At 57.1% G+C, this 21,990-nt stretch overlaps 2 protein-coding genes and 1 non-coding gene across 3 annotated transcripts; all 3 read left to right on the top strand.

The window, feature by feature from the left end:
• Positions 1 to 7,156: 7,156 nt before the first annotated feature.
• On the top strand, positions 7,157 to 14,740 carry TMEM61 (transmembrane protein 61). Its single transcript, XM_055725284.1, has 3 exons — positions 7,157 to 7,246; positions 11,406 to 11,816; positions 14,202 to 14,740. The coding sequence occupies exons 2-3, from the start codon at positions 11,467 to 11,469 to the stop codon at positions 14,485 to 14,487; spliced, it is 636 nt and encodes a 211-aa protein (XP_055581259.1). The 5' UTR covers positions 7,157 to 7,246; positions 11,406 to 11,466; the 3' UTR covers positions 14,488 to 14,740.
• A 1,228-nt stretch (positions 14,741 to 15,968) lies between these two features.
• On the top strand, positions 15,969 to 19,895 carry BSND (barttin CLCNK type accessory subunit beta). The gene is made up of 4 exons (XM_027806949.2): positions 15,969 to 16,206; positions 17,241 to 17,320; positions 17,741 to 17,983; positions 18,766 to 19,895. The coding sequence occupies exons 1-4, from the start codon at positions 16,030 to 16,032 to the stop codon at positions 19,049 to 19,051; spliced, it is 786 nt and encodes a 261-aa protein (XP_027662750.1). The 5' UTR covers positions 15,969 to 16,029; the 3' UTR covers positions 19,052 to 19,895.
• Positions 19,896 to 21,246: 1,351 nt separating this feature from the next.
• TRNAG-CCC (transfer RNA glycine (anticodon CCC)) lies at positions 21,247 to 21,317 on the top strand. Its single transcript has one exon. It is a non-coding gene; the product is annotated as a tRNA-Gly (tRNA).
• Positions 21,318 to 21,990: the final 673 nt, after the last annotated feature.

Raw genomic sequence — 21,990 nt, forward strand, 5'->3', positions numbered from 1 at the left:
AGAGCTGATTGCTGGTATCTATTAAGCCATTTTACTTCCCTCTGAGTTGGTCACCTCCTTTTGATGGCAGTTGTGCCTCAGTGGCAATCCACATCGGGAACTGACTCCCACATGTATGGAGCTGAGCAGAAGGAAGCTGAAAGCTTCGAGAAGAGGTTCCTGCCTCTTTCTATCAAGAGTGACAAGACATGTCCCCACGTGTGGATCATTGCATGGAGGTACAGAACAATTATCAGTCTGAGGACTGAATAAATAGACTGGTTCTCACCCCTGCAAATAAGTGATTGGCAAAGGTGTCTGCACAGGAAGGTGACGAGGGTTTGATTGCTCAGTCTCCTTTAATATGAGAGATTCCTGTAAAATTCAGTTTGGCAGACTCGATTATAGCAATACCTAGTAAAACGAGACAGCAATTTCAGTACCTCCTGACACAATCAAAAAACAATTTTTTTTGTACCTCTGGCAAGTGCAGAAATGTGATGGCTGCAAAACTACACTGATGGGGAGCAGTGGCCTTTCTACACCCACACACAGAAATTCTGTGACTCCCAGATTAGGTCTGAGAATGGATAAGCGCACAGATCCGGTCTCCAGCTCACGTTAAAACCTAGGCATGCTTCTCCAGCCTCGCATGCTGAGCTGGAGATTTAGACAACAGCTTTCTCTCTCCTTCTGCCCTCTCCATCCTTGGCGAGGCCCAATTTTTTTTTGTTTTACAAAACGCTTAAGAAAAGCATCAGGACATCAGCCAGCAATAAACCATTGTCATCCCAGAGCGGTTAATTACCATTATCTCTTTTATCAGCCAAGAGCCTGTAATCAGCTCTGAACTTTTATCGCACTGAGGTGTCCGTTCCCATCCAGACTAATGCAGATTATAGGGCTGGGATGAGCTCTCCCTCATGCTGGAAGTGGCACAGTGAATCACTGAGGGAGGAGAGTTTCACCCCTCTGCGAGGCAAGGAGTCGCCCGCCAACAAGAGTTGACAGTTTTCTGGCACAGGAGCATTGACACCACCAGCGAAGTGAAACTACACTCTTTCAAATAAGATGAGTAGCCAGACTAGCTCCTAGCTAAGGAAAGGACAGGATACGGTTTTGGGGAGAAAGATTAACTCTCTGGGTTCTGGATGATTTCACAGGGAAGTTGAGCAGGGAAACTTACATTCTCCATCAGGGTTGGAAGGTCTCTATCTCAGAGGTGCTACTTACAGGTGCTTTCTCTGATGTCCCGCCACAGTCTGAGGTGCTGATGGTGTCATCTTGATATGGGAGATAGAGACCTTTTTTTTTGGTCTGAAGGTAAGTAATTTAGGTTATGTCTTCCATCTGTTTCATCATGTGCATCACATCTGTGACTCCTGTTCACATCCTTCTCTTTCTCCCAGGCTGGTAGAGGGTCTGTTTTTCTCTGATATGTTGAGGGAAGAGATAGAAGCAACCTGCTCCTACACCTCCAGAGGAGAAATCACCCACTCCTGATCTTTCTTTCAGGAGTAACTGAGGAGGATATGTTGGGAGGGGAGTCTGCACAAAGCCTCAAACTGAGAGCTAACCAGGGTGCGAGCCAGATTCACTGTTGAGGGAGCTGCTGCACTGTCCCTGGCTTCACTGGAGACAAGTGTTGATATCCTCAGTCAGCCTGGCTCTGGTGCTTTTAATGCTATTACAGAGGAGTTGCTGCCCTTTATTTCCCAAACTCACCTCCTGTCGTTTTGTGCAGAATTTCGGAATTGTCTCCAGTTACCTAGAGACTTGGGTAAGAATACGTAACTGTTCCAGGTTAAAAGCAAGGCGAAGCGTGCAGGCAGAAATCACAGCTTTTCCTAGGTCAATAGATGACATTGCAGACAAGCTTTGAAGAAACCAGACCAGCTTTTGGGCACAGCAGTACAGCCAGAGCCCTGTCACAGCTGCTGGAAGGAAGAAAGTGACATTTGCTGTCTGAAATGGAGACCATGCTGTGTGAAAAAAGAGAACCGAGCTGAACCCACCTACCTCCAAGCTGGTGTGAGTAACACAGCACCTTTCCCACCACCTATAACCCTCAGACACCAGATGCTGCCCCAAATACTCTGAGCTGCAGAAGGGCTTTTGTGCTTGAAAGCGTGTTTTGATTTTTTCAGCTATGTATCCCTCGGCCTAATAAAAGGTGCTCCCTGTCCTTTCAGCCACACCTTGCCTATCTCCTCAGGCTGTCATGCTTTCAACAAAAGTTTTGCAAGGTTTGCTGCCAGTGTGATATCCCTCAGTGACCTCCCAGCGCAGCACACCGGTGTAAGCAAGTGCTTGTGGGCACTCTGATGCCAAGCCAGGCAAGTGACATAATGCAGGGGGCACTGGGAAAGGAAACCAGCTGCAGGGCATCGGGGACGGGGGGGGGGGGGGGGGGTGTTGGGCACCAAAGGCTTTCCTGTGGCTCCATGCATGGTGGCAACCAGAAGAGCTAGCTGGCTGCTCCATCCTTTTTTTAAAAATCATAATTAATGTCGCTTTTAAGCTTCTCTTCTACAGTTCTGTGCTGGGGAAAAAAAAAAGAAAAAAAAAAAAAAAGCAGCCATTTCCTACTCCCTGGAGACCGCTGCAAATAGCGGAATGCAGCAGAGGCACAAAGACTGCTCGGGGTCTCGGGCATGTCAGGGTAGCTGTAGTTCATCCTGTGAGTTCGCTGGAAAGCGAATTTAGCCAGTTTTGTCTTTAATTGTGAGTGCTTGCTACTTTTTTGACCACCAGCATCTGCAATCGAGGATACACAGGAGCTTCAGATACGCAGTGTGCGGAGTAAAGCTAACTGCTGCCGTGTTTCAGCAGCCAGGGCAGATCTTTGATAGCTCTCTCTGCTCAGGTGTGACAGATGCGCTCACAACCAGGATCAGGCTTGACTGAGGAGCCTCCAGGGCTGAAAATCGATGTTTCTTCACCGCAAGCCAAATGGCAGCTCATGCTCTAGCAGAGCCGCAACATCTGCAGCATGTAAAACATGCTAGGTGGTGGGTTACACACGTGTTAGCGCAACGGTTGTGCCTCTTCCCGGAGAAAGAAGCTCACATCTGAAACACTCAGAGCACATGGGGCCTCCCTAAGGCAAAAATCTCCAGGAGCTCTAGAAAAGTTTTGCCTGACTAAAGACTGCGCAGAGATATCAGGATTTAACTCTTTCCTTCCCCACCCCTTTTTAGGCGAATTTGAAATTCTTTGCAGGTTTTAGTGGAAAGCTCCTAGGAAGCTCTTACTGTCCCCATTTGCAACACAGAAATTTCCCTTCCAGGAACCCCACAGTTTTATCATGCCCATTTATCTACACAACAGCCTCAACAGGAGGTGGCACATCAGCCTGGTGCTCCTGCACTGACACAAGTCCCACATGAAGAGCAGAAAGAATCTGAGATCATTGCTCATCCATGAAGTGCTCTGTGGGTGAAGGTGTCAGTAATTCTCCCTTGTCAGGGCTTCCCACCACAGCTGCGTTCCTCAGCATGGTGCAGCTTTTCAAACTGCTGGTTAGGACACTGTTACGGTCAGGTTAGGACACATATAAGCTTTAAAACTCTCAGAGGTTTTGGATCCAGAGGGTTGCTAGATGATGGACATAGTGCAGAAACCACTGATACTGAAGAAGTTATTGCGCTGAAAGTAGTTTATACGCTTCTTGTTCTTCTGTTATGATTCAAATCCAGTAAAAGCCATTGGAACTAAATAATAAGATATACTATGTACAAAATGGGCTTCTGGAGTCAGTGAGGTCTCCGGGCAAAAACCTAGTTGTCCACAGAAAGAGTACTACTTGGCGAACCTGGCCAAAACAAGCAAACACCACTTTGCAGTCATGGGGATGATCAACTTCCACACCCAAATGCTAGGCTTTTCCTGCTGGAGAGCGAGAATGAGGAGTTCCAAACCCTCCAGCTGCCCATACAGCAGAACCACCACAGAGAGATCTATGGCCAGCTGCAGGTTCAACCCCAAATAATCCTAAGGGCACTGGTGAACATTGCATAATTTGAAGATGTAGGACAAATATCTTCAATGTCTAGATTTACTGCCTGGATTAGGTAGGAGTGCCTGAGCCAGTATATCAACCCATGCAACTAATTAGACATTTTAAGAAGTTGTAAATTAAAGCAAAGGTAAAGAGCAGGAAGTTTCTCCCTTGCTTTAGGTGTGCCGGGTGCAGGAACTTCCCATCTGCACATCCTCATGGCTGCGTGCTGCAGCCCCTTATCAGCTGTGCCCCACGGCCTGTGCTAAGGGAGAGCACGAGGTGTGCCAGCCCCTTGGGAATGGCTTCCCTATGGATCCAGGCAACGTGGGCACCTTATGCCTGCAGAGACACGTCCCCTAAAGCCTCATCGGTGGCTCTTTAGTGGCTCTGTTATGGACAGCAGCACCCTGGAGGCAGCTGGGCACAGGGAGAGTGGCCCAGGCACCAAATCACCGACGGAGACCTATGACCTGGCCCAGGGTGTTGATGCTCCCGTCCCAGCTATGAGGGCCCTGGTGGGGAGCCTGGGCTCCTCTTCTCTGGATTTGGTGCCCTGGTGCCCCCGAATTCCCTCTTGACTTGGTGCTCTGGTATCAGCCACCTTGTCGTGATGGGGTAGAAAGTGCATGCGTGTGCCCACACACACGTGTGCACACGAAGGTACTGAAAAAGCTAACTTAGCCTAGCCTGATTATACAGCGAAATACACCGTTTTACATGTGATTTGCTGCAGCAGCAAAATGTGGTGAATGGTGAATCAAAAAGCAGCACTTTTCCGTGCCGGCAGCGTTGATCAGGCACAGCATACTTACCTGGGGGAGGCAATTACTGGAACAATCTCTCTCTGTTCCTCCTTTGTTCCTGTTTGTGCAGGGGCTGTAACTGTCTTTTACATCTTCTTGTTTTCTCCACTGCGGTTTCAGCATGCATGGGGTGTTTTACATATTTTGCACAGATATTCTGTCTTTATTCTGGAGAAGCCCTTTGTCTGTGCCCCATGATGTGCCGCAGCACCTTGTCTACCAGCAGGAAAGCTCTCGGAGAGCAAAAATGTGGTTTGGCCAAGGTGCTGCTAAGGTGACAGAGGTGCTGGCACCACGCAGCACTTATAGCCTCTACCTTGTTGTGGAATATTTGTTGTTGGTTTGTGGCTGCCTGTAGGCCAGCTCTCTGGGGAAGACAGAAGGTCGCAGATGGTTATGGGGCTGGAGGACTGAAGGGCCAGAGCGACGTGTTGGCACAGAGCCACCTCACTCTCTGCAGCCCTGTGCTTGGAAGAGCGCGCAGGACCATGCGCTCACGCTGCCTTGAAGTGCTTCAGAAGTCATTTGACAATCAGATTTCCCTTAAATATAATATCTGAACAGGTAATGAGCAGAAGATGTCTCATTGTCCTTTAACAGTGGATCCGGTGATTCACAGCACCCGCGTCACTCGTGGGTGGTAACGTGAGTGCCCAGCAGTAGTGTGCCTGCGACAGCCCACCCAGATGTGCACTCCTGGGATCCCTGGGACCAAACTCTGTCCTGCCAAGGAGTGAGTACCACGGTGTTTGGAGGACACCTGGGATTCGTTGTCAGGGATTACGCCCTGGGGTTCAAGGACCTTGCTGCATCCCAGCCCAGGGGTGAGGCCACGTCTGAGATGCTGCTGGTAAGCCCCATGCTCCTCTGTGATGGAGGCCCAACCTGCTACAGGGCCAGCCCCGTGTGAACCAGCCCGCCTTGTGCCTCAGTTTACCATCTGCAAAACTCCCCAGTGTCTGCAGGTAAAAGGGGCTGCACACCCACACGTTTTCAGCTAGGCTGAGTGGCTAATAAACAAATAGGAAGCAGATATGAATTCCACAGCAGGGCTTTGCACCAGTCCCTGCAGCCTGTGCAGATAAACCCTGAGCTGTTTTTGAGCCAGCAAGGTGAGGAGCTGCAGGCAGCACAGGAACAGCAGACCCGGGTTCGGCTACGGTGCAGGTGTACCCACAGAAACAGCTTTGTCTGTCAGGGATGCTCAGCTGTAGCTCAAGAGCAACGCGATGGATCCATGAGCACGCACAGCACGAGCACAGCGTGGCATGGCGGCTGTACATCAAACCTACCTCCATCTCTGTGGTGAGGAAGTGTGCCTGAGCCAGGTGCCAGTCGCACAGGCCATCCTGAGCCTCAGATCAGAGCATCCTCGTCTTGCTTAATATCCAGGTGTCCTCGTGGGCGCCGTGGGGTCAAAGTGTCCAGTTGGAACAGGGAAAAGGGGTGATACTGGCATTTAACAGAGGTGAGAACTGAAGCAGCCACAAAGCAAGCCCGTGGCAGAGATCCCCCGTGCTGCGGTGTGGGTGTCCCCCCCATAGGACAGTGGTGTGTCCCCCATAGAACAGCGGTGTCCCACCCGTGGGGCAGCAGCATCCGCAGGGCAGCGGTGTCCCAGGCACGGGGCACCACGTGTGGGCTCTGCAGCTCAAAGCTCTCTCCAGGCCCCTGGTCCGCCGGTTCCTTGGCTCCTACACCCAGGGGTGACCGAGCTCTGTGCCCCCCATCCCGTCGGGGCACGGGCAGCGCCACTGCGGCTGAACTCACCCAGCACCACTCGAACCAACACAGGCGGGTCACATCCAGCCCCACCGGCCTTCCCTGCCCAGCACCGGCCCCGCCGGTCTGCCCCGGCAGCTCAGCTCCTCCAAGCAGCGCGCAGGAGGCAGTGCCTGCGGGGGGTCGCCGCTGCCTTGGCTTTCCCTTTTTTTAAATTTTTTTTTTTTTTTTTTTTTTTTTTGGTCACACCCCCACCCCAGGGCTGCGGTCCCGGGAGCGCTGCGCCCCGACGCGACGGGACGGGAGGGGAGGGGACGGGACGGGAGGGACGGGAGGGGACGGGACGGGACGGGATGGACGGGACAGGAGGGGAGAGGAGGTGAGGGGACGGGTCGGGACGGGACGGGACGGGAGGGGATGGACGGGACGGGACGGGATGGACGGGACGGGACGGGACGGGATGGACGGGACGGGAGGGAATGGACGGGACGGGACGGGACGGGACGGGACGGGAGCGGAGCAGCGCTGCGCGGAGCCGGGAGCTGGCGGGGCCGCCCCCCGCCGTGCCGTGCCGTGCCGTGCCGTGCCGTGCCGTGCCGTGCCGTGCCGTGCCGGGGGAGCGCTGGGGCCCTGCCCGCCCCGCCGCCGCCGCCCGCCCCCGGCCCCGCCCGCCCCGCCCGCCCCGCGGGACGGGCTCCGCGGAGCCGCCGCTCGGCCGGAGCGGGGCTGGCGGCGGCGGGTGAGTACGGCGGCGGGGCCGGGGGCCGAAGGGGGCACGGGCACCCCTCCGGCTTGTCGCTTTGCCAGAGAGGTGGCCGGGGGCACCGACCGCGGCGGGGACGGGTGTCCCGGGGCTGCCACCGGGCGACGGGCGCTTCAACAGAGGGGACGGCGGGTGCAGGCGTCGCGGCCGTCGGGGCGGCCGGAGCGGCGGCTGAGCCCTGCTGGGGGCACGGGGCCTGGGAGCTGGGGGGCTGCAGGGCTCCACGAGGGCTCCCCTCCATCCCCACCTGCCTCTGGGGGGCTGCCGCACCGGTGCTTCTCGGGCGCTCTACGAAAGCGTCGTTACTGCTGTGGTTTGGATGGGCACCAACCCCCTGACTACTACTGATGATAACAATAATCATCCTTATAACAGCAAATTCAGATAAAGGCAGGGAGCAATCTGCCTAATGACACGCCTGCACTTCAGCACGTCTCTCCCCGGCGTTTCTCTTGGCACGTCTGTGCGTGGTTAAAGGTCTCCAGCCCATGTGGTGTGGAAGGACAGGCTGCCGGCGTTGTGGAGGGACGGGGTGTGGAGGTGGCTTTCTGGGTGATGGCGGTGGGAGAGATTCAAAACTCTTTTCGATTCTTGTGTTGCTCGATAAGAGTGGTTTTCTGAGTAATGCTTAGTAGACCCTATGAATCACCATCTGCATAACTTTATATGGGGGATGCTATTCTCAGCATCTTACTGGAACTATGTAAACTATTAACATTCGTATCTGCTTGTACATGAAATGTGCAAATCTGTTTCCCTGGGAAGGCTATTTCAGAGCAGGTCAGAGGAGGAGACGGGGCAGAACAAAATGTCAGGGTGGCTCGGTGAGTGGAGATGGGTGTTTGGGAGCTGGCAATTGCCATCTTCAGAGGGGAAGCCCCTCCATGGAAACCTGGGCTGGAAATGCTCACCGGGAGACCTGACGTGCGGGATGCTGAGTGCCCTGGGAGCGGAGCCAGGGGCAGGCTTGGGGAGCAGGCACTTGGGTCCTGCCCTGGCCTCACACCTTGCTTCCTGCCCCTGCTCCTTCAGCCTCTTCTTCCAGCAGTTGGTGGGGCTGAGAAAAACATTGTGAGTCTTTTAAAGAGGCTCGGGAGAGCTGTGCCAGCCAGAGAGGGGGTTTGGCAAGGGGACGGTGCAATGGCAGCGTCACCCAGCGCGGAGGAGCCACCCCCGCACACGCGCTGTGGGAGCACGTGCCGGGTAGGCTGGAGGAGCGTTTTGCGTTGCTCCTCGCGCTGCACTGGTTTTGTCAAGAGAGAAGAGTTTATTCTCTTGAGCTGTCAATCCATCACCTCCCAAAGGCTCTCCGCCTTCCCTCCATGCCTGCCTCCTCCTCACTGCTACCCCTCCCAGATGTGTGCAGCACCAGGGGCTGCAAAAATCTCTGTGCCCAAGCAGGGGAATCGCAGCATCTCCCAAACCTCACCAGGGGAATCACAGCATTTCCCAAACCCAGCTAGGCTGACCCCGAAATGAGAAGAGTGTTGATGGCAGGAGCTGAACATTTCAACTCTTGGTGCTGTTTCAATCCAGGCTTTCGGTTTGGAGTGACCCATTGGATTGAGAGCTTTGCTGTAGGGTTTTTTGGTTGTGGGTCTTTTTTCCAAATAATGTTGGCTGAAAATTTTCCAGGAAAATGCAATGCTCTCAAAAGGAGCTGGATTCACAGGTCAATAGGGTCCTTGCGCTCTCCTGAACATTCACTGCTGCAAGGCAGCATGAGCCCAGCTTGTTTGCTACGTCCTGCTTGTGTTCAGTGGTGAGTTAGAGGATGCTGATCCCTAAGAGCATATCGTAGCAGCTCTAACCAGTCCCTAACAGTCCCTTCTCTGTCTCAGCTCAGCCAAGCCCCTGCCATTCAGGGGGTAGCATCTAAACATGTCCCGTTGTCATGTCCCATTGCCGTGGAGGGAAGCTCTGCCTCCTCTCAGCCCAGGAACGCCACCTCCTTCCCGGTGGGTGACTGCACTGCTGCTGGGGATCCCTGGCCATCACCAGCCCGGGCAGCAATTTGGGCTTGTGACCACAAGACGAGAACTGGAGTGTGTTGTTGGGGCTCCCGGTCCAGCAGCCTTGCCACAGGTTTCCTAAAGCTCACTTCTCATCGGATTCCTTCATTAAATGTAGATTAGATCAGATGGCATTTCTTTCACTACAAAGTAATTTGGGTTTCCATGTAGTGGGCCCATCTGATAAATAATGGCTTGAAATAATGTAATCGCACCCGCCATTGATCCCACTGAGTCTGTGCTGGACTTCTGCTCCCTGCCTAGGCTCTTCCAGAGCCTCCCTTGGCTCGGCTCTTCCAGATCACAGGGTACAATTTAAGTCCCTGCTGTAGAAGGCAAGCTGTGCCTGGAGGAATGGAGACTAAAGCCATCAGATCATTTTTACTGACCTATGGGCAAAGTGGTGAAGGTAGAGGTGGGGGCTGAGTGCGGATTATCCAGCTTTCTATCCACCTCTGAGCTTGAGTCCCATCTCCGTCCTGGCTGTTCCCCAGTGTGCAGGCTCTCTGCCGGCACTGCCACCACGAGAAGCCCTCACAGAGGAGTCACCCAGGACTGAATCTGTAAGAGGGTGCTAGTGCTTAACTCTCACATGGTCCAAAGCTTTTTGTCCATCAAAAAGTGGGAGCTGAACCTGCATCTTCTTGCTGGGCATGAGCAGGGCCAGAGAGGACGTGGTGGGACCTCTCTGCCTCCCTGGTTGTTTCGTTAGTTGGGGCCTGGGGATCCCCAAGCCCAGGGAGCAGATGCTTGCTCTTTGCTGGAGAAAGTGAGGGGGAGTGAGAGCCCCACAGAGGCCAGAAACCAGCTCCCCCTCTCCAAATTTTCCTTCACCAGGGGAGGACAGTTGCTCTCAGCACATGACATTTAGCTGAGAGGTGCCACCAAGCAGGAACGTGTGGCACTGCCTCATCTCCTTGGTTGCCCAACCAACCCCAGACCACCCTGGTAGGGACGGTGAAGGTGGTGGTAGCACCTGCGGGATCAGTCGCCCCGGGGAGGTGAGGAAGTGTGCACTGGAGCTGACCCAGGGATGCAAGATTTTGTGTGCCAAAGCTCATTTTGGGTGAAGATTGAGCAGGCTCCTCCAGCGTCAGGATATTTACCCCACCTTCAGAATAACCTGAAGCCCCTCTCTGCTTCTGGAGTGTCTCAAAATGGGACGTCACAGCTGGGTCAGTAAGAGCCTCGTAGATCTCAGTGGTCTGCTGCCTCAGCCCCCCCTTACCAGCATAGCAGAAACACCCCCCTCAGCAGTAGGTCATACCCTCTCCGAGGGTTTAGCTTGCATCCCAGCACATTCCTGACTTTGAACGGAGATACAGGTGGATTTCTGCTGCCATCCTTGCCCTGAGCTTGGTGGCCGCAGGGAGTGCAGCTGTTGCAGGCTCCAGCAGTGACGGCTGAGCTCACTGGGGTCACCGCTCACTCAGTGCCTGAGGAGCCATCCCTAGGTGAGGTTCTCTGGGTTGCCAGCATCTGAGGGTTTTCCCAACCCCCCCCCCCCCCGAAATAGCAGCTCTGTGACTTTCAGAGGTGGTACTTGGCTCTTTTCCCTGAGAAAGCAAGAGGCAGTGCAGCCCCAATTCCCCTGGGCTGCTGGCTTTCGAGCAGTGGTGCCAGCCACCCACTGTCACCATGGGACTGATTTAACTCCAGTTTCAGAGGAGAAAACATGTGTGCTGATAATTTGGAAGCGATGACATCTTAAATTAATGTCCTTCTCCCTAACCTCTTCCATAAGCCTTGCTTTGATCAGAAACCCAGCTGGCATTCCTCCGAGCTGGGGAAGCAGTCTGGAATAAAACCCGAAGACAAGAGCTATGCAAATCCCCGGAGCCGCCTCCATAGCTCCCCTGGCTGGGGTTTCCATCCTGCTTCCGTTGTTTCTTGAAAATGAGGATGTTTTTATGAGGCTGTTGGGAAATGTATGGGTCCAAACTGGCAGCTGACTTTGCTGTGCTGAAGGGCTTTCATCTGAGATGGTGGAAGTGCCCCTTCTGATAGTCAATAATAAGGCGCTAAAGATTGTGCAATCCCCAGAGAGGTCCTCGCTCAGTAGTTTTCTCCTCTGGCAGCTCTTCCATGACCTTGTCCTGCTCAAACCCTTTCTTGTCTTGCAGGACGTGGGCTCTCTCATGCCTTGTCTCGCTCTTCTCCCCCCCTAAAACCTCCCTCCGAAGGATGGCAGCTGCATCTTTCCGCTACGGCATGACCATCACCGGGGCCGTGCTGCTGGTGACGGGGACACTGTGCTTTGCCTGGTGGAGCGACGGGGAGGTGGGCTCCCCGTCTGGCAGCGGGGCTCGCCTCCTGCCTCCCCGAGAAGCTGAGGCTGTTCCCAGCTCCTCCTCCAGTGCCCTGCTCCGCTCCGTCAGCTTCTTCTGCTGCGGCATCGGTGGCATCCTCCTCCTCTTCGGGCTCCTCTGGTCCGTGAAGGCCAATGCCAGGGTGGTCTCCCGCCGCTACCAGTACCATTTCCCCAGGGACCTGCAGTACTTCACCGCGGAGCCTCTGGAGAAGTGGAACTGCAGGTGGGTGCCACATCTCTGTGCGGTGCTTGGGTAGGAAGAAGTCGAGGGTGGCTTTGAGCGCTCCGGCACGGCCGCGTACATAAGCCTGTTCTCAGGCTTGCTCGCTGGCAAGCTGGGATGAGCAGTAACGCTGCTGCACTGCCGGCTGTTGCTCAGACCCTGTCCTGCGCTCTCCTCCTGCTCCTGGAGCAGATGCTCTTGCTCATTAGTGTCAACCCTTGCCCAAGCCCCTGCGCCCCCCCTCCCTGCAGGCACCCTCCGTGCCCGCCACACTGGCTGCTCCCACGGCCAGCTCAGTGGCACATGGCTGTCCTTGCCCTGTGGGGCTGTCACCAGGCCAAGGCAGACATCTCCTTAGCAGAGCCACTGAGCAGAAGACCACATTGGTTTTCTGGCAGAAGGTCTGGATTTGGAGGGAGGGGTGGTGTCATCTAGACCTCCAGCTGCTGAAGCTTTCCCCGGTGCCGCAGCTCTGCAGTGCTCTGTGAGGATGAGGGGGTTTATGCTGTCTTTAATGGAAGAAAAATCCATGTTAAAAGGGAGTTAAATGGAACAAAGGAAAATAATCCTCGGATTGGCATTGAGATGGGAGTGTAGGCAGGGTATCCTGCGAAGCCTTTTTTGGGGTGTGGAAAGACCCCTCGGCTCACCCTGAACACCACTGCTGCTTGTTGGGTCCCAGACTCTTCCTGTGTAAGCCAGAGATTTATTCCCCCTTCTTAATTTAAAAGACTCTTGATCAAAAGGTTTTTTTTTTTTCCAGAGACTGCTGTGGAAGTCGAGCCAGCCAGCCCTTCCCAGTGCTGTTTTATGGGGTCACAGCAAAGATCTTGGCTCCAGCATAAATCAGGCTCTGGGGAAAAGCAGCATTAAAAGAAACTCTTCAGAACATAAAACCGTAAAAATTCAGTTAGGCGGGAGGCACATTCCTCGTCCTCTGGGGGTTTTGGTGCCCATCTGAATATCTGGGGGTGAGATCGTGAGCCTGTCTGAGTAGTCTGGGGGGGTTTCCTCCTGCCATGCAGGGCTTTGCTGTGTCCCAGCAGGGAATGTCCCTTTCCTTGAGGTCCTAGATCCCACACCGGACGGGAAGGCAGTGTCCTGGCACTGCTGGTGCTACTGCAGCTCCTGCAGCCCCAGCTGTGCTGGCATTCATGCAGCAAAGCATCCTGAGCTGGGAGAAATGCCCCGCTCCACATTCCAAGGCAGCATGCCTTGGCAAGCTGAGGCTGTTTGGCAAAAGCCACGGCACAGATACCCAGGGCGGTAGGTCTGGGACAGGGGGCTGCCAAGTTCAGGATGGGGGCATCCCTGCGGAGCACTGCAGCTTTCCCTTTGGACCAGCTGTGCCCCTCTGATGCCCGCAGACTCCCCGAGTGTGCTGCACTGGCTTTTCATCTGCAAAAACAAGCAGAGATGGGTTGCTTTCAAAGCCCTCCTGGCTTTGGGGCTGCACCGTGTTGCAGGGTTCTGAGCGGGGCCAGGCGCAGGGCAAAGGTTGGGCAGCGGTTTTCCCTGTACACAAGCCACGTTTGCTGAGCAAAGCGCTGCTGGAACCGGCACCAGGCTGGGCCGGTGCATGGAGGGCTCCGGCGGGCGTGAGGGTGAGGTGTGACTGCATTGAACCGGGATGCCTGGCTCTTGCCTGGCTGCTCGTGCCCAACTGGTTGCTCAGCTTCTGGCAGCGCCTGTGCTGCAGGGGGTGAGCTGGCGGTCAGGTAGATGATGAGGATGCTCTTCTGCCCGTGGGAAGCCTTTTTTGGGGTGTGGAAAGACCCCAAATGCAGAATGCAGGTGCGGAATGGGGGGCAGATGTCTCAAGAGCCAGCACCTCTGCTGCTCTGCAGTATTTTGCACCTGCAGCTGTAGCCCTTAACACCGGCGGCGGCAGCTCTTCGAGGCTGCCTTACCAGGCTGTCCTGCCTCTCCTTGGGCGAGGGGTTAATAAACTCAGTGGGAACTGGGCGGTGTTGCCTTGTCACAAGGTCTGATGGACCGTGCCCTTCCTCCTGCATGGCTCCCCACCCTCCTGGTGCTGGGAAGCAGCTGACATGGTTTTCCCTTGACCCTGGGCACGCGAAACCTGCCTGCGTGCTGTCCCCAGCATACATGTGTCTATCATGCTTAGGGATGCTCCAGCCAATGGGGTTGATGGGGTGCTGGGATTCTGCAGTTGATGGGTGCTGGGATGCTCCAGTTGGTCAGGTGCTGGGATGCTCTGGTTGACAAGGGCTAGGGTGCCCCAGTTGATGGGTGCTGGGATGCTCCAGTTGGTTGGGTGCTGGGATGCCCTTGTTGACAAGGGCTGGGGTGCTCCACTTGTTGTGTGCTGGGATGCTCCAGTTGACAGAGTGCGCTGCTGGGTTTCTTTGTCTTCCCTCGCAGCACCTGGGATGCCAGTGCCATCCCCACCTACGAAGAAGCCCTGACCTGCAGACCTGCCCATGGTGCCCCAGCCTATGTCCAGCCCCCGCAGAGGAAGGAGGAGTTCACGCCGCCCCTGTACCGCTACCTGGAGGAGGATGAGAGCTGGCAGGGCAGCCGCCGGCGCAGCTGCTCCGACAGCGCCTTGTTCCGCCCCAGCCCATCCTGGCTGGAGACCCAGCACCCCGGGGAGCCGCAGGCAACGCCTCCCCCCAGCTATGAAAACATCAGTGTCCGGGGCGTCTGAGCTGGCGGCACCATGGGGCTGGGACTCTGGGGGTGGCTGCCCAGTCCCTCGGCTTTAAACTGAGCCACTTCCTTTGCAGGGGCGAGAGGAGGGTGGGTGAGAAGGGGCGAGGGTCTGTCTGGATTTCCAAGTGATCGTTCCGGGGTTGTTGGGATTGCGGGTCCTGTGGGCAATGTGTTTGGAAGGTGGGGGTAACTGGCATTTGTATTTTTAATAAAACCACTGCTGGTTGCAGATGCTTTGCATTCCCTGCGCTGACCCACCCTGGGGAGCCCATACCAGGCCAGGGGCTGCCCACTCAAAGCAAGAGCTGTATAATAAAAGCTGCAGCGAAGAAAGAGGAGTCTGGCCAGAGAAAAAACCAGCTCCGTGCCACCCCGTTCTCTCCTCTGCCTTTTCAATGCTCCTTCCAGCCACATCTCCATCCCTTCCACCTTGCTTTCTGCGCAAACTGCCTTCCCACGCTTCACTTCATTTGCTTTAGAGATGTTCAGTGGCTCGTGCGTGCGTTCAGGGCAGCTGAGTGCACTTGGCATTTCAGGCAGCATCCTATAAAAAGACACCCTGAGCAGCACAGCCCCCTCCTTGCCCACCATGGTCGGGCTTGCAGCCTTGCCCAGGGGAAAGGCCAACTGTGTGTGGGCTGCTCCATCCCCCGAAATAAGGGGGTGCCCTGGGCCCCCTGCAGGGCTGCAGAGCGGCCGTGGAGCCACAGCCGAATGTAATATATTGTTTTTAGTATAATATATTATTTTTTGTAAGCCAGGTATATGTGCTCCCAGGTGGGCAGGCAAGCAAGGGAACAAAATGAAGGTTAATTAAAGCCACCGCCACTGTCTGGCTATCAGATGGGGGCGGGGTGGGGTGGGGGAAGGCGACACTTTTTAACATCCCAGCTCCATCTTAAGCAAACACAGGGCACAGGGATGCTCTGTCCTCGTTCCCCCTGGGTGGACCAACACCGCTCCAGCTTTAGCCCCCAGTTCACAGCCTGGTTGCTGCCCCATCGGTTGTTCCCCAGTACCCAGCTGGAGCGAGGAGGGGGCTATTCCCAGAAAGACCCCAGGGCGCTCCCTCTTTCCCTCAGCAGCCCCACCGTTCTTGAAAACTTGCTGTTCCCTGGCACCCCACTTATTTGGGGCTCTGCCAGCCAGTCCAGCTCCAGCCCCCAGGGCTGGGAAAGTCCCGTGGGATCAGCTGCTCTCCAGGTCCCCATCTCTGCCGACATGCCCCCCTCTCCCTCCCAGTCCCTCCCCCAGGCATGGGGTCCAGCTGCGTGTGCCTGCAGGGAAGGTTACCCGGACACGTGCTGGGCAGCTTCACTGGAGTGTGAACAGTGGGTTGGTGTTTGCATTCATTACAAACCCATTAAAAACTGGCTGGCTCAGCCCTGGGCAGGACCAGGCTCAACGTGCAGCTGCTCCTCAGCCCCTGGCAGCCTCCACTCCTCGCCTTACCCTGGAGGTGTGCTCAGTGGGCAGCAGCCGCAGGTACACGGGCTTCCCGGCATCTCTCCTCCCCCGCCTCTCCCACCTGGTGCCCATGGCGGAGGACAAGACCTTTCGTTATGGGTTCATCATGCTGGGTTTCTTCCTGGTGATGACGGGGATGTTCATCATGAGCGTGGAAAAGCCCCAGATCTACATCACTTTCTGCGCCCTGGGTGTCCTGCTTATAGCTGTGGGCATCACCTGGAGCATGTGCCAGTGCTACCCGAAGGTAGGGGCCATCCTGCCACCGCGTGCCTTGGGGGGCTCGAGGGCTCAGCTGGGTTTGGGGGCTTCAGCTGCTGTGAGCGTGTAGCCTCAGGAGTGGGGTAGTGGCATGTTCTGGGGGAAAGCCTGCTGGGGTGATTTGGAGTGGGGGTGCTGGTTTGGGAGGCTCATGCCCTGCTATTCCTCCCTGCTGATGCCTTCAGGATGTGGCCCTGCTTCCTTGCCCCCCCCTCCACAGCCCTGCATCTCCCCGAGCTTTGCTTCCAAGCGGGCAGCCAGGAGTAAGCCCAAGGAGATCAGCTCCCATACAAACCCCCTCCAAACCAGCCCCTTCCCTGCAGCTGTGGGGGATGGGGGCTTGGCGGGCTCCCGGGACTTCAGAGAAGGGGCTGTGGGGGTCCGGAGGGGCCCGGCCCCCCCGAGTGCAGCCCTCACCTGCCGGTCTCCTTGGCAGAGGGCACTGCTGGTGCGCCGGGACAGCCACGCGTCCCTGCCCCGGGAAACAGAGCTGGCAGAAAAGGCTTTTTTCCAAGGAGAGAGCGGCTGTGGTGCTGATCTGGGCACTACTGGGTGGCCTGGCCACATCTTGGCTGCACCCCAAAATGTGAGCTGGTGCACGGGACCCCGGGACTGGGGACCAGCTGGGTGCCCTGGGACAGGGTGAAGTTGACCCCAGCTCCCCCCAAAGCCAAGCTCAGCCCCAGCGAGGAGGGAGATGTGGCTTTGTCACCATGCTTAGGGAACCCTCAGTGTTGTCCCTGGCCACCGACCTCCCCCATGGGCCCTGGGATCCCCCCAAGCTTGGGGACACACATGTCCCCACTGGAGACAACGCACTGAGAGCGGGGCTGGGCTGGGTTCATTCAATCCCTTACTGATTTCCCCCAAAAAAACATTTCCAAGCAAGACAACCAAACGTGCTGGGAAAAGGCCCCAGACGCAGCTGAAGGGACACTCCAGCCTTTTTGCCACGAGGGCCGAGAGTCCCCGTGATGCCCAGCGCAGCCCCCCTGGCTCTGCCTTTCTTTTTCCTCCCAGATAACGTTCATTCCTGTGAACCTTGAGGCTGAGCAGTTCCTGGACCACAAATCCATCGTTCTGCCGGAGGGGGACACATGGTAGGTCCCAGCACCCAGCCCCAGCTGCAGTTTCCCTTTTGGCAGGCGCTTTCATCTGTACACAGTTATCTGCGTGCCCCCGGGGACAAGGGCAGCGTCGGAGCACACTGGCACTGGGGACAACTGCATCCATTGCAGGAAAACATGACAAGCAGGGTCTCCCTCCCTGGGGTGGGGGAGGCAGGGGCTGGCTGAGTGATGCTGGAGCTGGAGTGATGCTGGGGGATGCAAAGCACCCAGCTGCATTCCTGCGGGCAGCCCCCTGCCAGGACCTTCCGGCCCTGCTGCTGGTGTGGGCAGGGATGTGGTCCCAGTGGCTTCTACAGCATCTGATGGAGCTCTGCCTGCGTGTTCTGAGCATCTCCCGGCTCTGTGGGGGTCCAGGTCCTGCTCAGCACCCTGTTCCTCCTTTGCCTGCAGCCTGATTGCAGCCTGCCCCAAGCAAGAGGCCACCAGCACCTACGAGCAAAGCCTGCCGTCCTACGAGCAGACCCAGGGGCAGGCGCTGGGCTCAGCCCCACTCCCACCCACGGCCCATCCCAGACCCCGCCGCTGCTCCCAGCCAGCCGTGCAGGCCAAAGCAGAGGTGCACCGGGAGCTGGGGGGTGCGGGGGACCCCCCCCAAGAGCTGGCGCCTCGGCTGGAAGAGGCAGAAGGCAGCTGGTACGTGATGCCTGTGGGGTCCGGGTGGCACTGGTGGGATGTGGGGTGAAACTGGGGGTGTGTGGGCGTGTCAGACCACAGGCATGGGGGAAGGAGAGGAGGCAGAGGGGTCTCTGCTGCTCACACAGCACTGACCCCCAGACCCCCAGCCCACTAAAGATGGCGTCTCAGCCCATGGGGAATCTCAGTACCAATATATTTAACAGGAGGAAATCTGGATTGCCTTTGGTTGTAATTTGCTTTTTGCCTTTATTAATTTTATAAATACAAACTATGTCCCTCACCAGAATAAATTCCATGTTCCTGGTCAGACTTAGACAGAAATGAGATGCTCGGTACGTGTTCCTCAAACGAGGTGCTGTGTATGATGCCCAGGCTTGGTTTGGGATTGGAAAGCACTTTGCAGGTGATGGGGGTGATGGTGCACCCTCGAGGTGCAGCGCTGGGGCACCCCCTCTGCCACAACACAGCTACAGCTGGGACGGAATGCTCCTCTTTCCCCTGGGACGCAGGCACAGCATGAGGGCAGCCCTTACTTCATCCCATGGGCAGGAGAAGGAACCTGGCAGGCAGGTTGTCCCCATAAAGGCATTGGGGGGGGCTGAGGTGGGGCCCTCCCAGGACTCCCCAGCCACCCAGCAAGGGGACTGGTGATGCTGGGATGCTGGCTGAGCAACACTGAGGCCAGCCCTGGGTCCAGCTCCAGGGGAAACCCCAGCCCATCTGTGCTTAGTGTAACCCCTGTGCTGCCCACTGCCCATCAGCCCTCCCTGTTCCCGTAGCTCCCCCTGGACAGCCCCGGGGGCCGCGCCGCTGGCATCCCTCCTGGAGGACATGGACACGCCATCGCTGGGGGGCTCCGTGCCCAGCAGCCCTGTGCCACGGGGCCGGCACCCACCGTCTGCTGCCCGTTCCGGCTGCACCCTGACCAGCTCCCCAGCACGGGGAGAACACCCCAGTTCGTCCCACGAAGGTGCTGGGGAGGAGGATGACTTCTATTATGGGCTCCAAGAGGGGCTGGATTCTCTGCTCGAGGATAGCGACTGCCTTTTTGAGCCTGAAAACTGATTTCCTGGAGAGAATGGCCACTCGGCACAGACTCATCTCGTGGAGGGGACGTGAGCATCACAGCCTGGAAGGGGGGGGCTGGGGCTGCCCCTGACATCGAAGCGCCTGCAGCGGTGGAGGAGCCCCCAGGCTCCTGTCTGTGCCATGCTGCGGCCCTGGCGCCCACCCAGCCGCACGGGAGGCTGCCGTCCCGCAAAACCCAAGGGGAACACTGCTACCTCCCAAATTTCTGCGGCAGAGGGGACAAGGTCTCCCTGGCCAGAGCCCTTTGGGTGGGCGCAGATAAGTGCAGATGCTGGGCTGGGCAGGATCTGGGCTAAATGGTGTGCTTAGGAAGGGAAAAGATCAGCTTTGCTGCTTGAAATGGGGTCAGCGTTTAGGCAGGTGAGGAAGTATTCACTCCAGGTGGGTGTTACGAGGCGGAGATGTCTGCAAAGGCTTTTTTCCACATGTCAAAGCCCCCTTGGAATTAAAAGTAGATCCTGAGCATCCAGGCAGCCTTCACGTCTCCAGGTTAGGAGAGGGTTGATGGGGTGGCAGACTGTGCTGCCCCCCATTTCCTGCACAAGGACCAGATGCCAACACCACTGGGGACTGAGGGAGGAGGACTCGGCTGAGCCGAAACCCCAGTGACGGCTGTGGCTTCCAGAGGGCCACTCGGGGTGGTGGCTCTGGGCAACTTCTTCTCTCTCTGCTGGGCTGGTGTCAACAGCCGCAGCGCTGCGGGTGGCTTCGCATGCCGGCGCCCACCATCCCCAAACTCCCTCTGAATAATAAGTGTTCATTTCAAGTCACGTTGGCGGTGCTAAGTCTGGTTTGTCACCACGACAGGGGAACACGGCGGCTTTCCGCAGCCTGTTTGCAGCACACAGAGATGGCAGCGCTGGCGGGAGCCGCGACCTCCACCTGCCCTTTGGCTGCTCGGGGCTGCGGGGACATGCGTGGCTGAGCCTCCCCAGGGCAGCCAGGTTCGGATCAAAGCATCAATGGATCCATCAGGATGGGGGTGCTGAGAGTCCCTTGCCCTGTTTTGGGAAGGCTGACTGGATGCTGCATGTGCCCGGCATGGCCCCAGGAGGCTTGGGAGCACCTATCTGCTGGCAGAGCAGCTCTTCAGTGAATTTATGTGTGTTGACAAGCCCAAAAGCCAGGGAAAAGCTGTCCTCTGGCACCCGAGGGGGATGGAGCATGGGAACCCTGGAAACGACGCGCCCTGTGCTCCCCTGCCGCCCAGGCAGTGCTTTGCTGGTATCATCCAGGGTGGTGCAAGAAATGGCTCTACATGGGGGCTTCACACCCCTGTGACACCCTTCCTGCTGTTTCTGCGCCACTCGCTCACCTTCGCATCTCGGCGGCAGCGAGGGGAAGGGCAGGCAGTGCCCCACGCACTCTGGGTGTTTATGGCCAACAGGAGGGTGTGGAACAAAGATGCTGGTGTTTGCTAAACATGATCGTGAGCGGCTGTCCAAGAGGAAGCATTTCCCAACTGTTTACCCTTGCTCAGCTCCTGCCTGTCATGCCAGGTGGGGGGGGACAGTGGTGGCCGTGGGGACGCCGTTCAGACAGGGCCAAGTCTTGCTGAGTTCTGGAGGGTTCCCCGGGGCAGAGCATCGTGCTGTGTCATTGGCTCCTGTCCAGCGCAGGAGTCGTGTGGAGACCCTAAAGCGTTTGCCCACCTCGTGTCCTGCGACTCTGCCACTGTTGGCAAAAGAAACGTAACTTTCCCAAGGGTTTTCTTTGGGCAGGGGCAGGGAGAGGGATGAGACGAGGACTGGAGCCCCTGCCCTGCCACCTCCCCCCCCCCCCAAAAAAAAAACAACTTTGCAGCTGGGTTTGTGTCCCTGCAACCCTCAGCGAAGCATCCTTGCTGCGCCCACGGGCCGGAGGACCCCAGGCACGGAGTCTGCGGGGGCCACGGGGCTGGGCTCCCCCGCGCCGGCCGAGGTTAAACATTGTGGGAAGCGGGACATTCCTGCATGGCATTACGAGCTCCGGGAAGCCCGAGGCCCCCGCCGCCCCCGCTGCCCCACGCGTCCCGCCCCACGGGCAGGGTCCCCGCGTTCCCGGGGAGGGGGGGGGTCCCAGCCCCGCGTCCCTCCGCGGGGACCCCCCGGCGGAAGGCCGGGCCACCCAGCTCGCACGGACGGGGCCGCGCCGCGGGGCCTTGAAGACGCGCGGGGCACAACCGCCGCAGCGCACCAGTGGTGTAGTGGTATCATGCAAGATTCCCATTCTTGCGACCCGGGTTCGATTCCCGGCTGGTGCAGCGCAGGCCGTGCGGCGGGCGCTGGCTCGGTGGCTTCTAAACTCACCTCAGTCACACAGAAGTGCCCTGCAAACGCACGTTGGTTTTTTTTTGCCCCAGACTACAGCCACGGTGGGATGCAGGGAGCCCCGGCCCCGCCATCACCCTGCCCGCTGCTGGAGCTGCGCGGCTGCCCCAGGGCTGGAGGGTGGCAGGGCAGTTAGGTGCCCTTTCCCCTTTTTGGGGTCTTCTCTGTCACCTTTTCTGCTCCCTCCTTCCTCCCCGCTAAACAGGACCCCCCCTTTACAGAGACACCGCCGGAAGGCACCGCTGCTTGCAGCAGCTGCTGCTGGAAGCTCCCCTGGGTGCCAGGATGGGAATCGGATCTCTACCAGGTGCAAATTTTTTACTATTTCTGAATATTTTTTCATTAAAAGAATAGTTTTTCTGCATATATCCACTCCTTCCAAAGCACTCCGGGGCTGTGGGTCTCTCCCACTCTTTGCACAGGCCTTGGGGATGGGTAGTCGTGCCAAGATGGATATTCACACCCAGTCCCTGGGGTTGCTCCTTTGCCACCCCCTCCCCTTTGGGCTGTCTCCATCCTTCCCTCAGACACAGCTTGTCCCTGTGCAAGAAGGAAGCAAGTGACTCTGCAGGGGGAGGGAGACCCCTCGGGTCAGGGCTCCCCAGT

This window comes from Falco cherrug, chromosome 12, assembly GCF_023634085.1.
Source record: "Falco cherrug isolate bFalChe1 chromosome 12, bFalChe1.pri, whole genome shotgun sequence".
NCBI lineage: Eukaryota > Metazoa > Chordata > Aves > Falconiformes > Falconidae > Falco > Falco cherrug.

Excerpts from the sequence above, each read along its gene's own strand:
- TMEM61 (XM_055725284.1), top strand. The coding sequence starts at position 11,467 with ATGGCAGCTGCATCTTTCCGCTACGGCATGACCATCACCGGGGCCGTG. Across the intron at positions 11,817-14,201 it reads CTGGAGAAGTGGAACTGCAG|CACCTGGGATGCCAGTGCCA; the intron begins GTGGGTGCCACA and ends CTTCCCTCGCAG.
- BSND (XM_027806949.2), top strand. The coding sequence starts at position 16,030 with ATGGCGGAGGACAAGACCTTTCGTTATGGGTTCATCATGCTGGGTTTC. Across the intron at positions 17,321-17,740 it reads CTGCCGGAGGGGGACACATG|CCTGATTGCAGCCTGCCCCA; the intron begins GTAGGTCCCAGC and ends CTTTGCCTGCAG. Across the intron at positions 17,984-18,765 it reads GAAGAGGCAGAAGGCAGCTG|CTCCCCCTGGACAGCCCCGG; the intron begins GTACGTGATGCC and ends CTGTTCCCGTAG.